Source organism: Lindgomyces ingoldianus, assembly GCF_010093535.1.
Source record: "Lindgomyces ingoldianus strain ATCC 200398 unplaced genomic scaffold BDR25scaffold_26, whole genome shotgun sequence".
In the NCBI taxonomy this organism is placed as follows: Eukaryota; Fungi; Ascomycota; class Dothideomycetes; order Pleosporales; family Lindgomycetaceae; genus Lindgomyces; species Lindgomyces ingoldianus.
Window position 1 is genome coordinate 432,898 of NW_022985187.1, and position 14,145 is coordinate 447,042.

The window sequence follows — 14,145 nt, forward strand, 5'->3', positions numbered from 1 at the left end:
TTGTCAGAATTTCGGGCGTACTTGCCGGCTTTCGTGAGGCCTCGAGAGAGCGACTGAAACGTGCAGCTGCCGTACATTTCCAGACCTACTACTCGGACCTCTCCAGCGAAATAGCGCCGGTGGTGTACTAAATAAACACTAACCGAAATACAGAGCTTCTGGCTTGTGAACTGCAACCTTGCTGGTCTTGGGCACCACCCAGGGGGTCTCTTTACTAGCGTTAACTTACTTCCTCCATCTTCCTTTCGTATACCACCTCAAGCCCTTCCCCGTCAACGAACCCCGGCAGTGTCTTCCTCTGAACCTTCTGACCCTTCTTCGGAACGCGAGCCTTCTTGCCAGCTAGACCCTGCGGTTTTCCAATGCTGCCATTGCTCTTACACTTCTTTGTTTCTGCCGATCCGGTTCGCCCCGCGTCCGCGCTTCTTCGTGTTAGGTTACTTGCATCTCCATTCCGAGCGGACTGATCAGATTCGGAATCTCGAGCCTCCCCCGCTTTGGCATCCTAAGACGACTTCTACTCCTTCTCCTTGAAGCTCTTTTACTTCTTATTCCCGAGTTCCATGTGCACTGTATCTTCCCAGTGATTTGTACAGTCCTTTGGCTGTTCCTTCCTACCCCCATCTTTCTGCTCACCTTATTCGTCTTTGCTAGCGTTCTCCCTTGCCTGCTTCGCTTTGATATATTTCCAACATGCTCTTTCCCTTCCTGATTCTCCTCCCACGTCTTCTTGTTCGTTTCCTCCCTCTCACACATTTACTCCCATGTCCTCTCCGGCAGTTACCGTTTCTCCGTCCCGTCCTCTTTCTACGCATCATCACTGCTTTCCCTTTGTTTGGAGATTTTCCTCGGTACAGTTATCGATGTGTGTCTAGGAGTAGTTTTTGTCCTTTGGCCTGTGGTGTAACCTCCTCCGCCCCTCTTGTACTACGGCGCCATCATTTGTGCGTGTCTCATTGTGCTAGGTCTGAATGATATATGGTCATTAAATCTAGTGTCAGGTACCTTCATCGCAGATAATTGCCCTAGCACACCTCCTCTAACTCTATCATGGATCTCTTCGACCTCATCTCAAAGCTCGTGAGCGACGTATTTATCTTTTTACGGCACGACTAGCGCTCTCAACCTGGAAAAGGTAACGTAGATGAGAAGAGTGTAATTGTGATTTCCGTGTTCTCCATTCAATTAAAAGAAAATCTTACATCTGGCAAAACCCTAAACCCTCCACATACTGCTTCAAGCACAAACATAAATACACCAAATGCATGTTTGCCAAAACAAAAGTAGCATTACTAGCGCGCCACCCCAACAACCGCATTACACTCCACTATACAAAATGCTATTACCGAAGCATTAAAACACGCAATCCACTAAACATCGCGTTAATGATGACAATTCTGTCATGTTGGAAACGAACCTAGTGACATTTACGAAATCTTCTATCATCGAAGTCGAAAGCTCAGGTCCAGGGTTCAGCTCAGATCGCTAGTGAACAGACCTCGAAAATAAGGCGCTAAACTTAATCAAGGACGGTTTTCGGTTCAGCTAATCAGGTCACTGCCCTTGTCTTGTTTCTCTGATCGGCCCGGCCCCACAACAAGCTGCGTGCCCCTGTCAACCAAAACGTATGTTTTGCTGTTGTGAAACCTTTGGCTGAAAGACGGCGGCTGTTAGACAATCTTCGCCGCACTTTATGTGAAATTGGGGTTATAGGGTGTGGCTTACTTGTCTTAGTTTTGTGGTGCTGCTTGCGAGCCCATTCCTTGCGCGTGTGTTATGTTTTCTCATAGCGCAATTTCGAGTTGAGGGGATGCTGGGACGGGTTTGCTCCGCTGGGCCGGGGATAGGGATGCTGATTTGAGCTTGGAGGAGGCGGGAGGACATATAGGGGTATTGGTGGGAGGGAGGGTTTGAGCGGTTACGTTGAATGCGAGAAGTCAGGCAAGATGTTCATGTGCATTTGAATGCGATCGGTTTTCAAGGGAATTGGGCTCCTGGAGACTCTTAGCAGGAGCCTGAATTGATTCTACCATGAATCCTATGTGAGTTCGGAATAAGGGGCTCGAATCTAACTTGATGTTTCTCCAAAATTTTCTTTCTCCCAATTCTCCACTCTACACTAATCGAAGATTTTCCACGTTCAACGTTCACTACTCAAAATAGTCAATCCCTTTGCATCTCTTCCTACTCAAAAGACTACAAACAAACGCGTGAGTATCTTGTAGCTTAATGAAAGGCGTAGATGACAGAGTAGAAACCCTATTGATAAGAAGAAGTTCTAAATTCTCAAAAGTAAGGCTAGCATAGATTCCTCCTTCAGTATTTCCAAGAGTTTTAGCGTCCGTTGTGCCTTCTTTCTTTCTTCCTTCATACTTCCCCTCCATTCTGATAAGGCTAGCTCCGAATCAGACCGAGCAGTTAAGCCGCAGAGCCTAAGTGAAAGCTTGTTTTATCTCTCGAAGATTGGGTGAGGATATTTCTGCGTGGAAACCCGCATGGGTTTAAATCCCACTCCTACCACCATGTATCATTCTTACTTCTTAAGATGGGTTTAGTGCTGAGTGTGCTGAGTTTTTATGATTTTTGCCTGGATAAGGTTCCGACCTTAGAAGGTTGAGACACGCGAGATCACGTGATGGACTTGAGACCTTGTAGGTTTAATCAATGGTTTTTGTGAAGGAGTGAGAAGCTGGAGATATCTCGCTTTAAGTAAATCATAAAGAGCCCCTACTCTCTTCCTCCCTCTCTCCCCCCCCTCTCTCTCTCTCACTCTTTCTGCCTTTTAACTCTAGAATTCTTGTGTGGCCAATGTGCTCTAACTTGGCTTCATTGTTAAGGAACTCGCGTAACGCCGTTCTAAATTACCCCACTACTTCCCCGAACCCTCCCCGCTGAACGGTCAAGGGACCTCTCTGCCATTTGCGCCCCACGCTCATGTGAACACTGTCCCGCGGAGGCGCAAACCCTGGTGAGCTAACCCCTCTTCTCGAAAAGTAGAACACGACAACGCCCAAGAAAAATCACGCCCTCAATTCATATTAGAGCTTCTAGACCCAGTGTCACCACGCGTAGTAGGTGGGGCTAGACAGGGTACAAAATCCCATGGTTTTTCACCATTTGTTGGAGTTGGAGAAGGCCAATAAACCGGAAATAGAAGAGCTAAGCTGGGCTTTTATTTTAGAGATAAATTCCCCATACGTTTCAAGTTGAGATGACATTGACGACATTTCACCATGTCGACTTCAATTGACCTGATCAATCAAGCTCCTGAAGTATGCATGCCCATTTTGTCCCTTAAAACGATCATAAAGTTCACAACATTCGCAGGGAACAAAACTATGGGTGCTACACCCTCAAATCCCATCTTCACCCCCAGTTAACATCTTTCCAGGCCCTCCATCTCGGCAACCTCGAGTGCGACGAAGGATGGTTCAAACGCGCGGCAGGTGCCTCCAAACTTTCCGACCCTAATCCGCCACACCAACGCCGCAAACTCATCATGCTTTCCTTCCTCATTGAGCATCCCACATTCGGGCTCATCCTTTATGAAACGGGCGCCGGGCCTGACTACCCTGAAGTCGTTGGCCCGCAAGTCAACGACGTATTCTCGCGCGTGGAATACGATTCCTCCATGGACCTGGACGCGCAGATCAAACTGACCGGCCATGACATTAAGGATGTCAGGATGGTGATTATCGGACACCTACATCTCGACCACGCAGGTGGATTAGATCCATTCCGGAACTCAGGTGTGCCTGTGTACGTGCACGAACTCGAGTTAAAGTACGCGTTCTACGCCGTCGCCACAAAATCCGATCTTGGCGTCTATCTCCCACACTACCTCACCTTTGATATAAATTGGGTACCATTTCATGGCTCCTATTTTGAAGTCGCACCGGGATTAAATTTACATCATTCACCCGGCCATACCCCCGGATTGGCGGTTCTGCAGGTCAATATGCCAAAGAGTGGGACATGGATTTTTACAAGTGATCAGTACCATGTGAAGGAGAATTATGAGGATGATGTTCCACAGGGGTGGTTAGCGAGGGATCATGATGCCTGGGTGAGGAGTCATCAGATGATTAAGTCGTTGGCGAGAAGGACGTCGGCGAAGGTAGTGCTAGGGCATTGTTGGGATACCGTAAGGGCGATGGGGTTGAAGTTCGCTCCAGAAGGGTATGAGTAGGCATCTCTTGGCAGGGGGGTGGAATTTTGGCAAAGGGTTGGGGTGGTAGGGACTGTTCTGGAAAGATAGCAGGAAGACTAATGAGATACTATGCCTAATAAACATATTAAATTCTTATATAAGTATTTCTTTAGATAGTAGGAAAAGAGATCAGGAGATATATTTTCAAGTATTGTCTTACAAGATATTACCATATATCTCGTTAGCTAAATGCTAAACTCAAGCAAGGTGAAAGGATAGTAGTCTCTGTTCTAATAACACTGCTCGAAGGATTATAATGCATGGTGTTATAGTCTTTTTTTAAGTTCTTATCGATCCTATTCTTGTATTTCTAGGAAGGTGATCTCCGCAACTGTTAAGAACTACTTACCCTCCACAGCAGCAGGCCCGGAGATCCCTTTGGACGTCCAGCTGAATTGAGATGCCATCTCTTGAAGGACCCGCACCTAGCCCTTTGTGACGACAGCGTACCAGCCACCCAGCCCCAGTGGGGGTAGTGGTCGCTTGTTGTTGAGATGCACTTTCATCCACTCAATCATAGGCACCGTCCCTCTCCCGGCGGACGATCTCGAGAGCGTGGGCATCGAAAAGTATCTTGTCGTGGTCGACACGCCGGTAAGCGACACTATCGACCCCTTTCATGAGCTGCTTCTCTTCTTCCGTATAAATACTATAGCTCTTGTATTTATGCGTAATGAGAACATTGAACATGCCGGTGGCGGCCAGCCCATGAGTCCACAGATATTGCACTATTTCGATCTTCTTCAGAATCATGGCCTCGCAATCGCCACCAACTTGTTATCCATGGAACAAGCTTGGACGTAGTCGATACAGGGAGTAATTCCGCGCTCATATTCGGCCTCGTCTCGGAGGAGAACATTCACCATAATAGGGACGATGTTGCCGATTTCTTCTTTACCCATGAGCTTGAGTGCAGCACAGATGCGAATCTTGGTGTCTTTCATGAGCTCCAAGATATTGTGAGCCTGAAGGAAGGTTGACCAATGCTCGTAGGTCTTCGGGTCGGTGGCGGTGGGAAGCACAATTTGCACGGCTGGGCCTGAGTACTGGAACTCCCAGACGTGTTAGCATTTTCTAAAGCGTTGTAGAGTGGGGCATAGTAAAAGACCCCATAAAATGCTGAGTGACCCTTAAGAGTGTTCTACAACAATACCTACACGAAGTCTTTCTTGACCGTCGGGTTATCTAGTTTGGTGGATAGGAAAGTTTGTTTGTAGCGCATGCTAGTTTTGTCCATGAACAGCCTCTGAATGTCGGTGGCTGACTCCACAAGAGTGACCTTCTTAGGGGTAGCCTCTAGCTCGGGCTAGTCAAAGAGCCTTTAATGTTAGCAGGCTTCTCGTGAAAGCAGCAGAATGAGGTGACTGATATTGGGCATCCCTACAGGGAAACTTACGGAGTATCGAGGCCACTAGGGCTGGGCAGAGCTAGGATCCAGTCCGGTAGAGAAGAGTCTTGAACAAGGGTAATTGATGAGGATGCTGCTCCAAAAGCAGTTGAATGCGTACACCACTGTAAAGAGGGTAGATACACGAGAGAGTCGCTTGGATGAAGGCGATTTGACGAAGAGGTGACGGGGTTGAGAGGATGTGGGGGTAGAGTAGGCGGAGTGTTTGTGGTAAGCAAAAGAGAAGAGGGAAAGTAGTGCGTTTATGCACGAAAATTCTCGCGATGCCTAGGAGGCCGAAATATGAGGCTGTTGGAGCGAAGAAGACCTGGATGCGGTGAAAACGGTCGCCCGCCCAACCATTGTGATGCTCGAAAACTATACTCACAGACATAACAACAAATCAAAGGTAGCCATATCGTAGCTATTGTAGCAACGACAACTTAGACTTTTCGCAGCTATGTAAGAAAAGCGAATAAATGGCCACTAGAAATATATTGGAGGGATTAAGTTAAATGGAATAGGTCAAGAGGAGAGAACTGATACAGCTTGTAAAGCCGTCGCTAAAACCATCCCAGTCCCACAATCCTCTCGAGTTGGCGGGACCTTTCTTTGGTAGTACTCTTTGTCGCCTTCTACAGCTTTTCGTTTTCCTGTTCCAAGGTAGCCTTTCGGCAATATGACTAACGGTAGACTTTTAAGGGTAATGCGAGCAGATATAGAACTTGTAATAACATCAGGGATGAATTCTTTTCGTGGGACATGAAGGGCCTCCTGCACTTCGGTGTTGGTAAGACGTTGGATTGACGTTAAGCTGTTGATGATTCTGATCTCGACGCCATTCCCTTTGCAGACTAGTCAGCCACGAAATCGCGTCGGCACGGCTCAAGAGCTGGCTTGTGTTTTCTGGCTTTTCAACGTCTATTCATCCCTGTTGTTATTGTAACTGGAGCAATGGACTTGAGCCTTCATATTTTGCTTTCGGAAATGAACTGTGATGAATTGGGAATTAAATCCTCGCCCCAAGTTGTGGTGTGCCCAGTTCATTGCCGCATCATGCCGAAGAACTCCGTCTGTGAAGAGTGAGAAGCGAGTGTGACGTCTTGTCGAGTAGAAGGACAAGCGGTCAAACAGTATGAGGCCGCAAAGGGGCGGCTGGGGGGAATACAGTCTGGCGGGCAAGCTACATCCTCTCAGAGACAGGCTTCGGTGAGAAATTCGTCTATCATCTCAAAGGCTAGGTCTCAGAAGCAAGAAGAATAGCAAAATGTGATGCATTTCAGGAAGCAAGGCAGTAATATTGCCGCTTCTTGCGCGCTCATCCATGCAATTCCCCCACCTAAATATACGGTGTGTCTTGCGAATAATGCCAATTTGTTGTTGTACCTGCAAACAGGATGACTGACGTCAATTATCAGGCAGTTAAGTGAAATGATTTTCTCCTCTCTTCTCTAGACTCTCGACTGTCCTTTCATATAACCATTGTTTGCCCCACTCAAACCGAGCCTTATTCCCACAACCCCTTGACTTTAACATCGTGGGTAGATTCACATTCGCCTCTCAACGCGAATGATCCCGCAAAGCACCTCGCCATGCCATTGCTGAAGGATCTCGACTGCTCCATCGAGCTGGGGGACTCCCGAGAGAAGCTGCAAGAGTATGGAACCTCCTATGGAGATGGATTTGTGGAGTCATTCATTCGTGTACCTTCCGACCCGAAGACATTCGCTGTACGCCTCACTTCTAGCGGGTTCATTGCTCCGGGTTTGGCCATGTTTGTCTACATTGATGGTATCTACCAATGCAATCGTAATCGGCTCGGCTTGGTAGACCCGCAGGGCGCTCCAGGTAAGCTAGGCAAACGCACCGTGGTCAACTTTCACGTTCGCCAAAAAGAAGAGAGGCAACAGAATGGCTCTTTGATTGCGCGAGAATGGGCCTTTGCGAAGCTCAACACTGGTAGGTGCATATGATCTCTGCTACTCTTGCCAAGGTACTAACTTATGAGCCGCCGCGGATGATGCGCCAGACATATGCTCCAACACCAACATTCTCGACAACATTGGGTGCATCGAGGTCATCGTACTTAGGTGCACCGCGCAACTTAGGGGTGTCGGAACCAGCAGTACCCGGAAGCCGGCTCAATTCACATTTGGTAGCTTCGATGGTACTAATGATACCCCAGAGTATGGTCTCAACCTGGATGGAGCACCGTGGGATAACAAGCGGCCATACAGCACTAATCGTCAAACCCGAGATCATCACTCTCGACTACAAGATCCAGGTGACTATTTCGGTGAATATGGACATCCCTCACATAGATTTGTCCATAACCGCCCTGGATATGGTAGCTCCAGTGTTCCACTGTCAACGCGAGGTAAGTCACCAGGCGGGAAGAGCGATCATGGCCAAGCTGACACGGGAACAGGAGAGCAGCGAAATGTCATCGATGAACCCTCGGATTGCTACTATCCTATCCCTTACCCCCACCCTCCTAGCTTTCCGCGACATGACGACCCTGTGCCGACAGTTCGATCGACTGCTAATCGACCCATAAGCCCATATGTACACTATGGATCAGGGCCAGTCTCATCACATCAATATCCACCCACCATTGCTGACACTACCTTGAGTCAAACTCCTACTGGATCTGTGTCGGATACGGAGCCTGCCACCTCACAATGGCTAACTCGGATGGTTCAAGATACATACAAGCGAGCTGCAGAAGCCCTTCAGCAGAAGGTGGAGAAGCAAAAACCTCTGCAAATTCCAATTGTGAACGACGATGTGACTCCCTTTGGAGTACACCAAAAGCCCCCAGGAGCATGGCCCCCACCCCCGTTGGACCCTGTAAATCTACCCCCTCCTCCGCCAGGACCACAAGACGGTGGATGGTGCAAAGAGCCGTCGGGAATTCTTCGTTGGAACTCTGGTGGCGCAGGAATCCCCCCCGCGGATCATCTCAATCCAGCATGGGCCTCTCCCCTTATCCACACTAGCACGAACCAACCGGTTGCTTGGGACAAAGCTGACAGATCAGACCCATGGATTAAGTTGAGTAAGAATAGTAAACGAGGAAGTTCTTCCGCTGCGGACGGTTCCTCGGAGTGCCGAGACACTAGTAGAAGTACATCTCCGTCCCGCGCAATTAGAAGCAATGGCTGGTCCAGTTCTGGTAGCCCGCGGAAGGAATCAGATAGTTCAACTTCCCGGAGTTGGTCATCTTCATCATCCACCCAGAAGAAGCACAACTCTTCAAGGACTAGTCAGAGCGAGAAATTGCGCAAATTAAAGTCAGATTCAGAGCACCAACCGGGGACCTTTCTATGGGCAACCGAACATACCGACGATTGGCGCAGTCCGGGCCCGCTCGGGAAGGAATCGGCCACCTCAAGCCCTTGGGGTGCATCCGAGTCTCACTCGGCCCAGAAAAATCCTCTGAGAAAATCTCAAGAGAGAGATTTGAGGAAGTCACAAGATCTATGGGGCTCTCTCGGTGAGTCTTCCGGGTCAGACACGGAAGATGACAACTGCTGGGGAAAGAATGAAGTGGTGGAGGAAGAATCCCATTTCCTAAATTCCTGGGACACAGCCAAGTCGCCAGACATATCTCAGTCCCCGCCTACACCTTATCTGGGACACAGACATCGCTCAGGATGGTCTCGCAATGGTGAGTCTGAGCATTCAAAATCTTCGTGTAAATCTATAGATGAGTTCTCCGCATGGGGCATTGACGATGCCAACGGATGCGGAGGGGCTAACAATGAAGATGACGGCCGATTAAAAGCACATCATCCTTACATAGAGACGCCTATACTTCGCACCCCTCCCCTGGATACCCCTGGCTTAAATGACAGTCCAATCCTCATCAGCTCATCTCGCAGTAGTTGCAAGGATAACTGTTCGACCTCTACTCTCTCTTCCAGTGCCATTCAGAAAGACAATGACGCTTGGACCTGGGGCAACGGTGATACTCTTTCGCAGGGTTTCAAGGGGTCCAAGAAACCTCACACTTCAAAGTCATCGAGAAAGTCAAAGTCAGCTCCGCGGAGTGGATGGGGAGAGTCCGACAAAGTGGGCGAGAAAGAGGATACTGGTGGATGGGGTGGTGGTGGAGAACCCATTCCATGGGACAAGGCTAATCCATTAGGGTACAAGAATGAAACCTCGGGATTTTGGGGAACTGACGACAATACTAAATCTATGCCGGGTTCGTGTGGTGATCAAGAAGAGTCGAAAGATGGCGGGAACAGGTCGAGTCAGAGCAGGTCAAGTCAGAGCAGGTCTAGTAGAAGTGGATCCAGTCGAAGTGGATCTAGCCAGAGTGGATCCAATCGAAATGGATCCGGCGGGAGCAAAACCAGCTGGAGTTCATCTAGTCAGAGTCGATCTGGTGACACTCGATGTAGTCACAGCAGCTCTAGTAAGAGCGGATCCAGTAAAAGAATGTCGAGTCACAGAAAGTCGCGCAAGAGCAAGCTGGGCAGTGTACCAGAAGAAAGCAACGACTGGGGTACTACGAACCTTGGTGGATGGAGTCAAGGTGGCCATGAGGGCGGAGAATCAAAGGAGCAGAGCTCCAACGACCAGACCAACGACGCGTGTGGAGTAGACAAGAATGACTCCAGCAGCCCAGGCTATAACATGCCAGGGAGCTGGGGAACAGAGGACAATAACACGAACAACCAAAAAGATCAAAATGACTCGTGGGGTTCAGCAGGTGTCGGCAGTTGTGGTGCTCAAGATGGTGCTTGGAGCGATGACAAGGAAGACCCCAATAATCAGATTGATACCTCCGACCGTGGTGGTGGCTGGGGAGGGGATGGCTTTGGCAATTCCAATGTCCAAGAGAACTCAGGAGAGAACAGTAAAGACAGTTCCGGTCCTCAAGAGAATAGCTGGGGGAACAACGTCACTTCGAACGGCCGGGGTGACACTAACAAGGACTTCACTGACCATAACGGCAACGTTGGTAGCGGAGATGCGCCAGTAGACAAAAATGATTGGAATAAGAACAACAACGGCGGTGGCTCTGGCGAGAGCACTTGGGGAACAGGGGCCAATAACTCTTCAAATGAGCAAACCAACAACTCTGGAGACATTCCATGGCCAGCCAACAACGAATCTAACAACAGCCATAACAATAACGCCTCTGGTGGAGACGCGTGGACAGCAGGCGTGGGCAAATTCTCTAATAACCAGAATAATGATTTTGGTAGCGGATGGGTTGCCCACGACTCCACCTCCCAAATAGACAACGCCTCAACCGCTGGCAAACATTCCTCCATCTCCAGCAAATCCAACTCGAAATCCCGCCTGAAAGACTATCGTCGCCATCAAAAACCCTCTAGTCGTACCCCATGGTCAAATTTCGTAATCCCTCCAGAAGCCTCACCCAGGAGACTCGAAACTATCCCTGAGGACTACGCGAGCTTCACAACTGGTGGGCATAAGGTGCTCTATAACTTGGATGAAGAGCCTTTACCCAAGATCCCCGAAGCAAAGGCGAAGAAGGAGCTTTTGGATCATCAGGTAAAAGCAGGGAAGGCGAAGAGGTATACACATGAGATTGGGAGGCCGCAGTATTTGGATTCATGGGAGAAACCTGTAAAGCCTCCTTGCCCACCCCACCTCCTTTACATTCCTCTCATTCTCAATCCTGCCCACTTCACCATGATACATGGGAACTAACCTGTCGGTTGTGCTAGTACTCCGTGTTCCGCTTCAAATACCGCAGCCACGCTGCCCTGAAACAACTTCTCGGCGACGAGATGCCCGATGACCCTGACACCTCCCCAAGCACCTCTTCCCCGACGCCTGTTGAGACAGAGGAAGATATCAAACAGCGCTTGTTGAAACTCCCGCCTGAGGAGATGATCAATGAGTACTTGAAGCTTCGCGCTAGTGCTCTTGACAAAGATGGTTCTCACTCTCAGAAGGCGAAATCATTAGGCAATGGTGGATCCGATCCAAAGGTGGAAGAGTGGATTAGAAATACAGTCCCAGTCCCAGTCCCAGTCCCAGCATGGGATGCACAACCGCAGCCGCAGCCGTCGTCACAGAATGGGAAAGCGGGGTCAGTTCGGGGATCTGAAAAGGGGTCTGTGGTCAACAGGAACGGTAATGGCAACGGTTTAATTCAAAATTCAGCTCAAGTCACCGCCCAAGGCTCCGTGAAGAACTCGGATACCGGCTCTGGCCCCAAACATTCCAAACATTCCGACCTCGCGTCAAAGAAGTCCCAGGGTAAAGCTGCTTCAAATCAAGGCGGATCGAATCAGGGCGGTTGGCCAGCGGATGGGAATGGAGGCTGGGGTAACAACGAGCAGAATAGTGTAGGGGGTGGCTGGGGGAATAATGGTCAGAGTGATAACGGTAGTGGTGAGGTCTGGAATCAGGGAAATCATGCCAGTGGTGGAGATGGGGATACTACTTGGGGAGCTTTTCAGTGGTAAAACAGTCTGCGTAAAGGGGAGGTAGTGAGGGGGTGGAAAGGGGTAGGTTTATGGAGGGCAGATAGGGGTGAAAAGGGGTTGGAATGTCTGCATGGAGGGTGTGCATGAAGGATATGCATGGTGTAATGATATGGTATTAGAACGATGGATAAAAGCAATATGAGAGATTACATGTAAATCAAAAGGGATGCGAGGTTTCGTGAGAGGCGCGAGGAGCGAGGAGCGCGGGTGAGAATGACGTGACAAAAGCGGCATACAACGAATTGAATATGCAGGGGACTGAGTATGTAAGATCGTGAAAGAATCATATTGTTATGAGATGTATGTTAGAATGTGAGTGCAAAGCCATGCAGCCTGCACTATACAGGCACCGAAGTACCACACCACACACAATACTACAAATCGCAATTTAAGAGTAGCGTGTCAGAAAACTATGTCGAATTCTACGGGTGGGGTATCTAATAGCAAAATCCTTGCAGAGTTGAAACTTTTACGCACACCCTCCCCGAATATCTTGGCGCTTTCCACTGACCGACGGGTAGATGCCAAGCGTCTAGTCTTCCACCCCCTTGAACGCCACTTCCTCCGGAAGCCTGAAGCTCGCACAAAACATCCTCTTCTTCGGCGCCACGTCCCTGACATCCCAGATCTGGAGCTCCGGCGTGGCGGGTGTGACTTCATGGCCCAATTCCCTGGATATCCTGCGACAAATATCGTGGCCCTCGGCGATGTTATCGTCGCTCTTAGTACTAAAGCAGTAGACGTGGATCATTGGGAGGGGAGTCTCTGTGTGCGGGGTGAACAGTCGTCGGATTTCATTGGCTGAGATGCCGGGGATGGTGGAGTAGAGGCCGATGAAGCTGGGCAGGAATGCGATAGCACTTGCCGGGAGGTTCATGACATAGTGGGAGAACAAACGGGGCCGGACTAATGTTTTGAGTGGTTCACGGGGACCTTTTGGGGGATTGGGGTCCTTCCTGGATATCTTCTTTTTGGGGAATACTGGGACTGAGTGCTCTGACTTCAGGAGATCTGCAGTCGCTGTCCGTATGAATTCATGCCCGTCTTCGTTGAGGGGTCGAACGAAGTCGGCAACCTTGTTCTTCTGAATACCCTCCAGCAAGTATTTGTAGCTGTCTGGATTCAGGTCGTTAGCCCAGACGAAGCATTTCTTCTTCCCTGCGGGAATGGCGAAGGGCCCTACACCGGCCATGACATCGCATATGGCATCTCCTTCCTGGAACATGTCACAAAGCCGCTCGTGCTCTCCTTGCAGCCGACTATTCCAGTATACGTTTGCAAAATTGAAGGAGAAAGTGCAATGCTGCTCGCTCACGGTGACGTCCATGTCGTCGGGGCCATAGAGAACCTCATACTGGAACGTGCGATATGCGCTCTCACTGCCCACATTGTCCAGCTTGTTGATGACGGTTGTGACTGTGGGGTTCTTGTCGGCGAGGACCGCGGCAATAAGGTGCTTGTAAGGCAGGTACTTGTCGCGGAGGTTGAGGTGCGCCACGTGACCGACCATGCTGAAGCCCGTGGGCAGGTCGTCGTGCCCGGACTGGTCAGAGGGCGGGATGATGGCGTTCATGATCTCCAAGTAGTTGAAGTAGCTGTAGTCGAGGCGCAAATCATACGGGATGACGCCAACTGTGCCGCTGCGCTCTAGGTCTTTCAATTTACTACTCCATGTAGTCGGGTCTGCCTGTGCGAACTCAGCATTGCTCCATGATGCGTGAGTGGTGCCCGCTACCGTTGTGCAGGACCTCCGGCCGCAGCAGGATGCATTTTCCGCCAACACGCGCTCTCTCCTCGTCGGGGTCCAGTCTGATTGGAGCGATGCGGGCATTCAGCCAAGCATCCTGGGCCCGATGCAGCTCGGTGCGACATGTTGCGATGTTCTTGGGGTTGAAAATTCGCGCGGCGGAGGTCGGGACCGTCTTCTGGAAGAAGCTGCGGTCCAGCACCTTCATGGCATGGTTGACGGGCGGGGCGATCATGTCGGCGGACATGGGTCGCAGGGAGCGAGAAGAGCCGCAAAAGACGTGGCCCAAGTGAATTTTCGAGACGTCTGTTTGTTTTGTTGATGT

At 49.8% G+C, this 14,145-nt stretch overlaps 4 protein-coding genes across 4 annotated transcripts; 2 read left to right on the forward strand and 2 right to left on the reverse strand.

Moving 5' to 3' along the window:
* The first annotated feature begins 2,928 nt into the window (after nucleotides 1–2,928).
* Nucleotides 2,929–4,228, forward strand: BDR25DRAFT_57854 (Metallo-hydrolase/oxidoreductase). Its single transcript, XM_033698772.1, has 4 exons — nucleotides 2,929–2,968; nucleotides 3,182–3,272; nucleotides 3,328–3,342; nucleotides 3,392–4,228. Exons 2-4 carry the CDS (start codon nucleotides 3,234–3,236, stop codon nucleotides 4,187–4,189), a joined length of 852 nt encoding a protein of 283 aa, XP_033544958.1. The 5' UTR covers nucleotides 2,929–2,968; nucleotides 3,182–3,233; the 3' UTR covers nucleotides 4,190–4,228.
* A 278-nt stretch (nucleotides 4,229–4,506) lies between these two features.
* BDR25DRAFT_357862 (uncharacterized protein) lies at nucleotides 4,507–6,569 on the reverse strand (the record flags this gene model as incomplete). Its single annotated transcript, XM_033695862.1, has 13 exons — nucleotides 4,507–4,520; nucleotides 4,560–4,600; nucleotides 4,661–4,719; nucleotides 4,754–4,951; nucleotides 4,981–5,256; nucleotides 5,370–5,506; nucleotides 5,576–5,590; nucleotides 5,623–5,753; nucleotides 5,786–5,975; nucleotides 6,047–6,083; nucleotides 6,138–6,423; nucleotides 6,464–6,518; nucleotides 6,545–6,569. 13 exons carry the CDS (start codon nucleotides 6,567–6,569, stop codon nucleotides 4,507–4,509), a joined length of 1,464 nt encoding a protein of 487 aa, XP_033544959.1.
* A 620-nt stretch (nucleotides 6,570–7,189) lies between these two features.
* On the forward strand, nucleotides 7,190–7,570 carry BDR25DRAFT_232874 (uncharacterized protein; the record flags this gene model as incomplete). Its single annotated transcript, XM_033685423.1, has 1 exon — nucleotides 7,190–7,570. One exon carries the CDS (start codon nucleotides 7,190–7,192, stop codon nucleotides 7,568–7,570), a length of 381 nt encoding a protein of 126 aa, XP_033544960.1.
* Nucleotides 7,571–12,508: 4,938 nt separating this feature from the next.
* Nucleotides 12,509–14,138, reverse strand: BDR25DRAFT_290709 (guanine methyltransferase Trm5). Its single transcript, XM_033688537.1, has 2 exons — nucleotides 13,809–14,138; nucleotides 12,509–13,720 (listed from the first exon to the last, which is right to left on the reverse strand). The coding sequence occupies exons 1-2, from the start codon at nucleotides 14,065–14,067 to the stop codon at nucleotides 12,606–12,608; spliced, it is 1,374 nt and encodes a 457-aa protein (XP_033544961.1). The 5' UTR covers nucleotides 14,068–14,138; the 3' UTR covers nucleotides 12,509–12,605.
* Between the last annotated feature and the right edge of the window lie 7 nt (nucleotides 14,139–14,145).

What these genes read in the sequence shown, in the direction of transcription:
- BDR25DRAFT_57854 (XM_033698772.1), top strand. Translation starts at nt 3,234, where the DNA reads ATGTCGACTTCAATTGACCTGATCAATCAAGCTCCTGAA.
- BDR25DRAFT_290709 (XM_033688537.1), bottom strand. Translation starts at nt 14,067, where the DNA reads ATGTCCGCCGACATGATCGCCCCGCCCGTCAACCATGCCATGAAGGTG. An exon ending in GCCGGAGGTCCTGCACAACG is followed by an intron (nt 13,721 to 13,808) that starts GTAGCGGGCACC and finishes TGAAAGACCTAG; the next exon opens with AGCGCAGCGGCACAGTTGGC.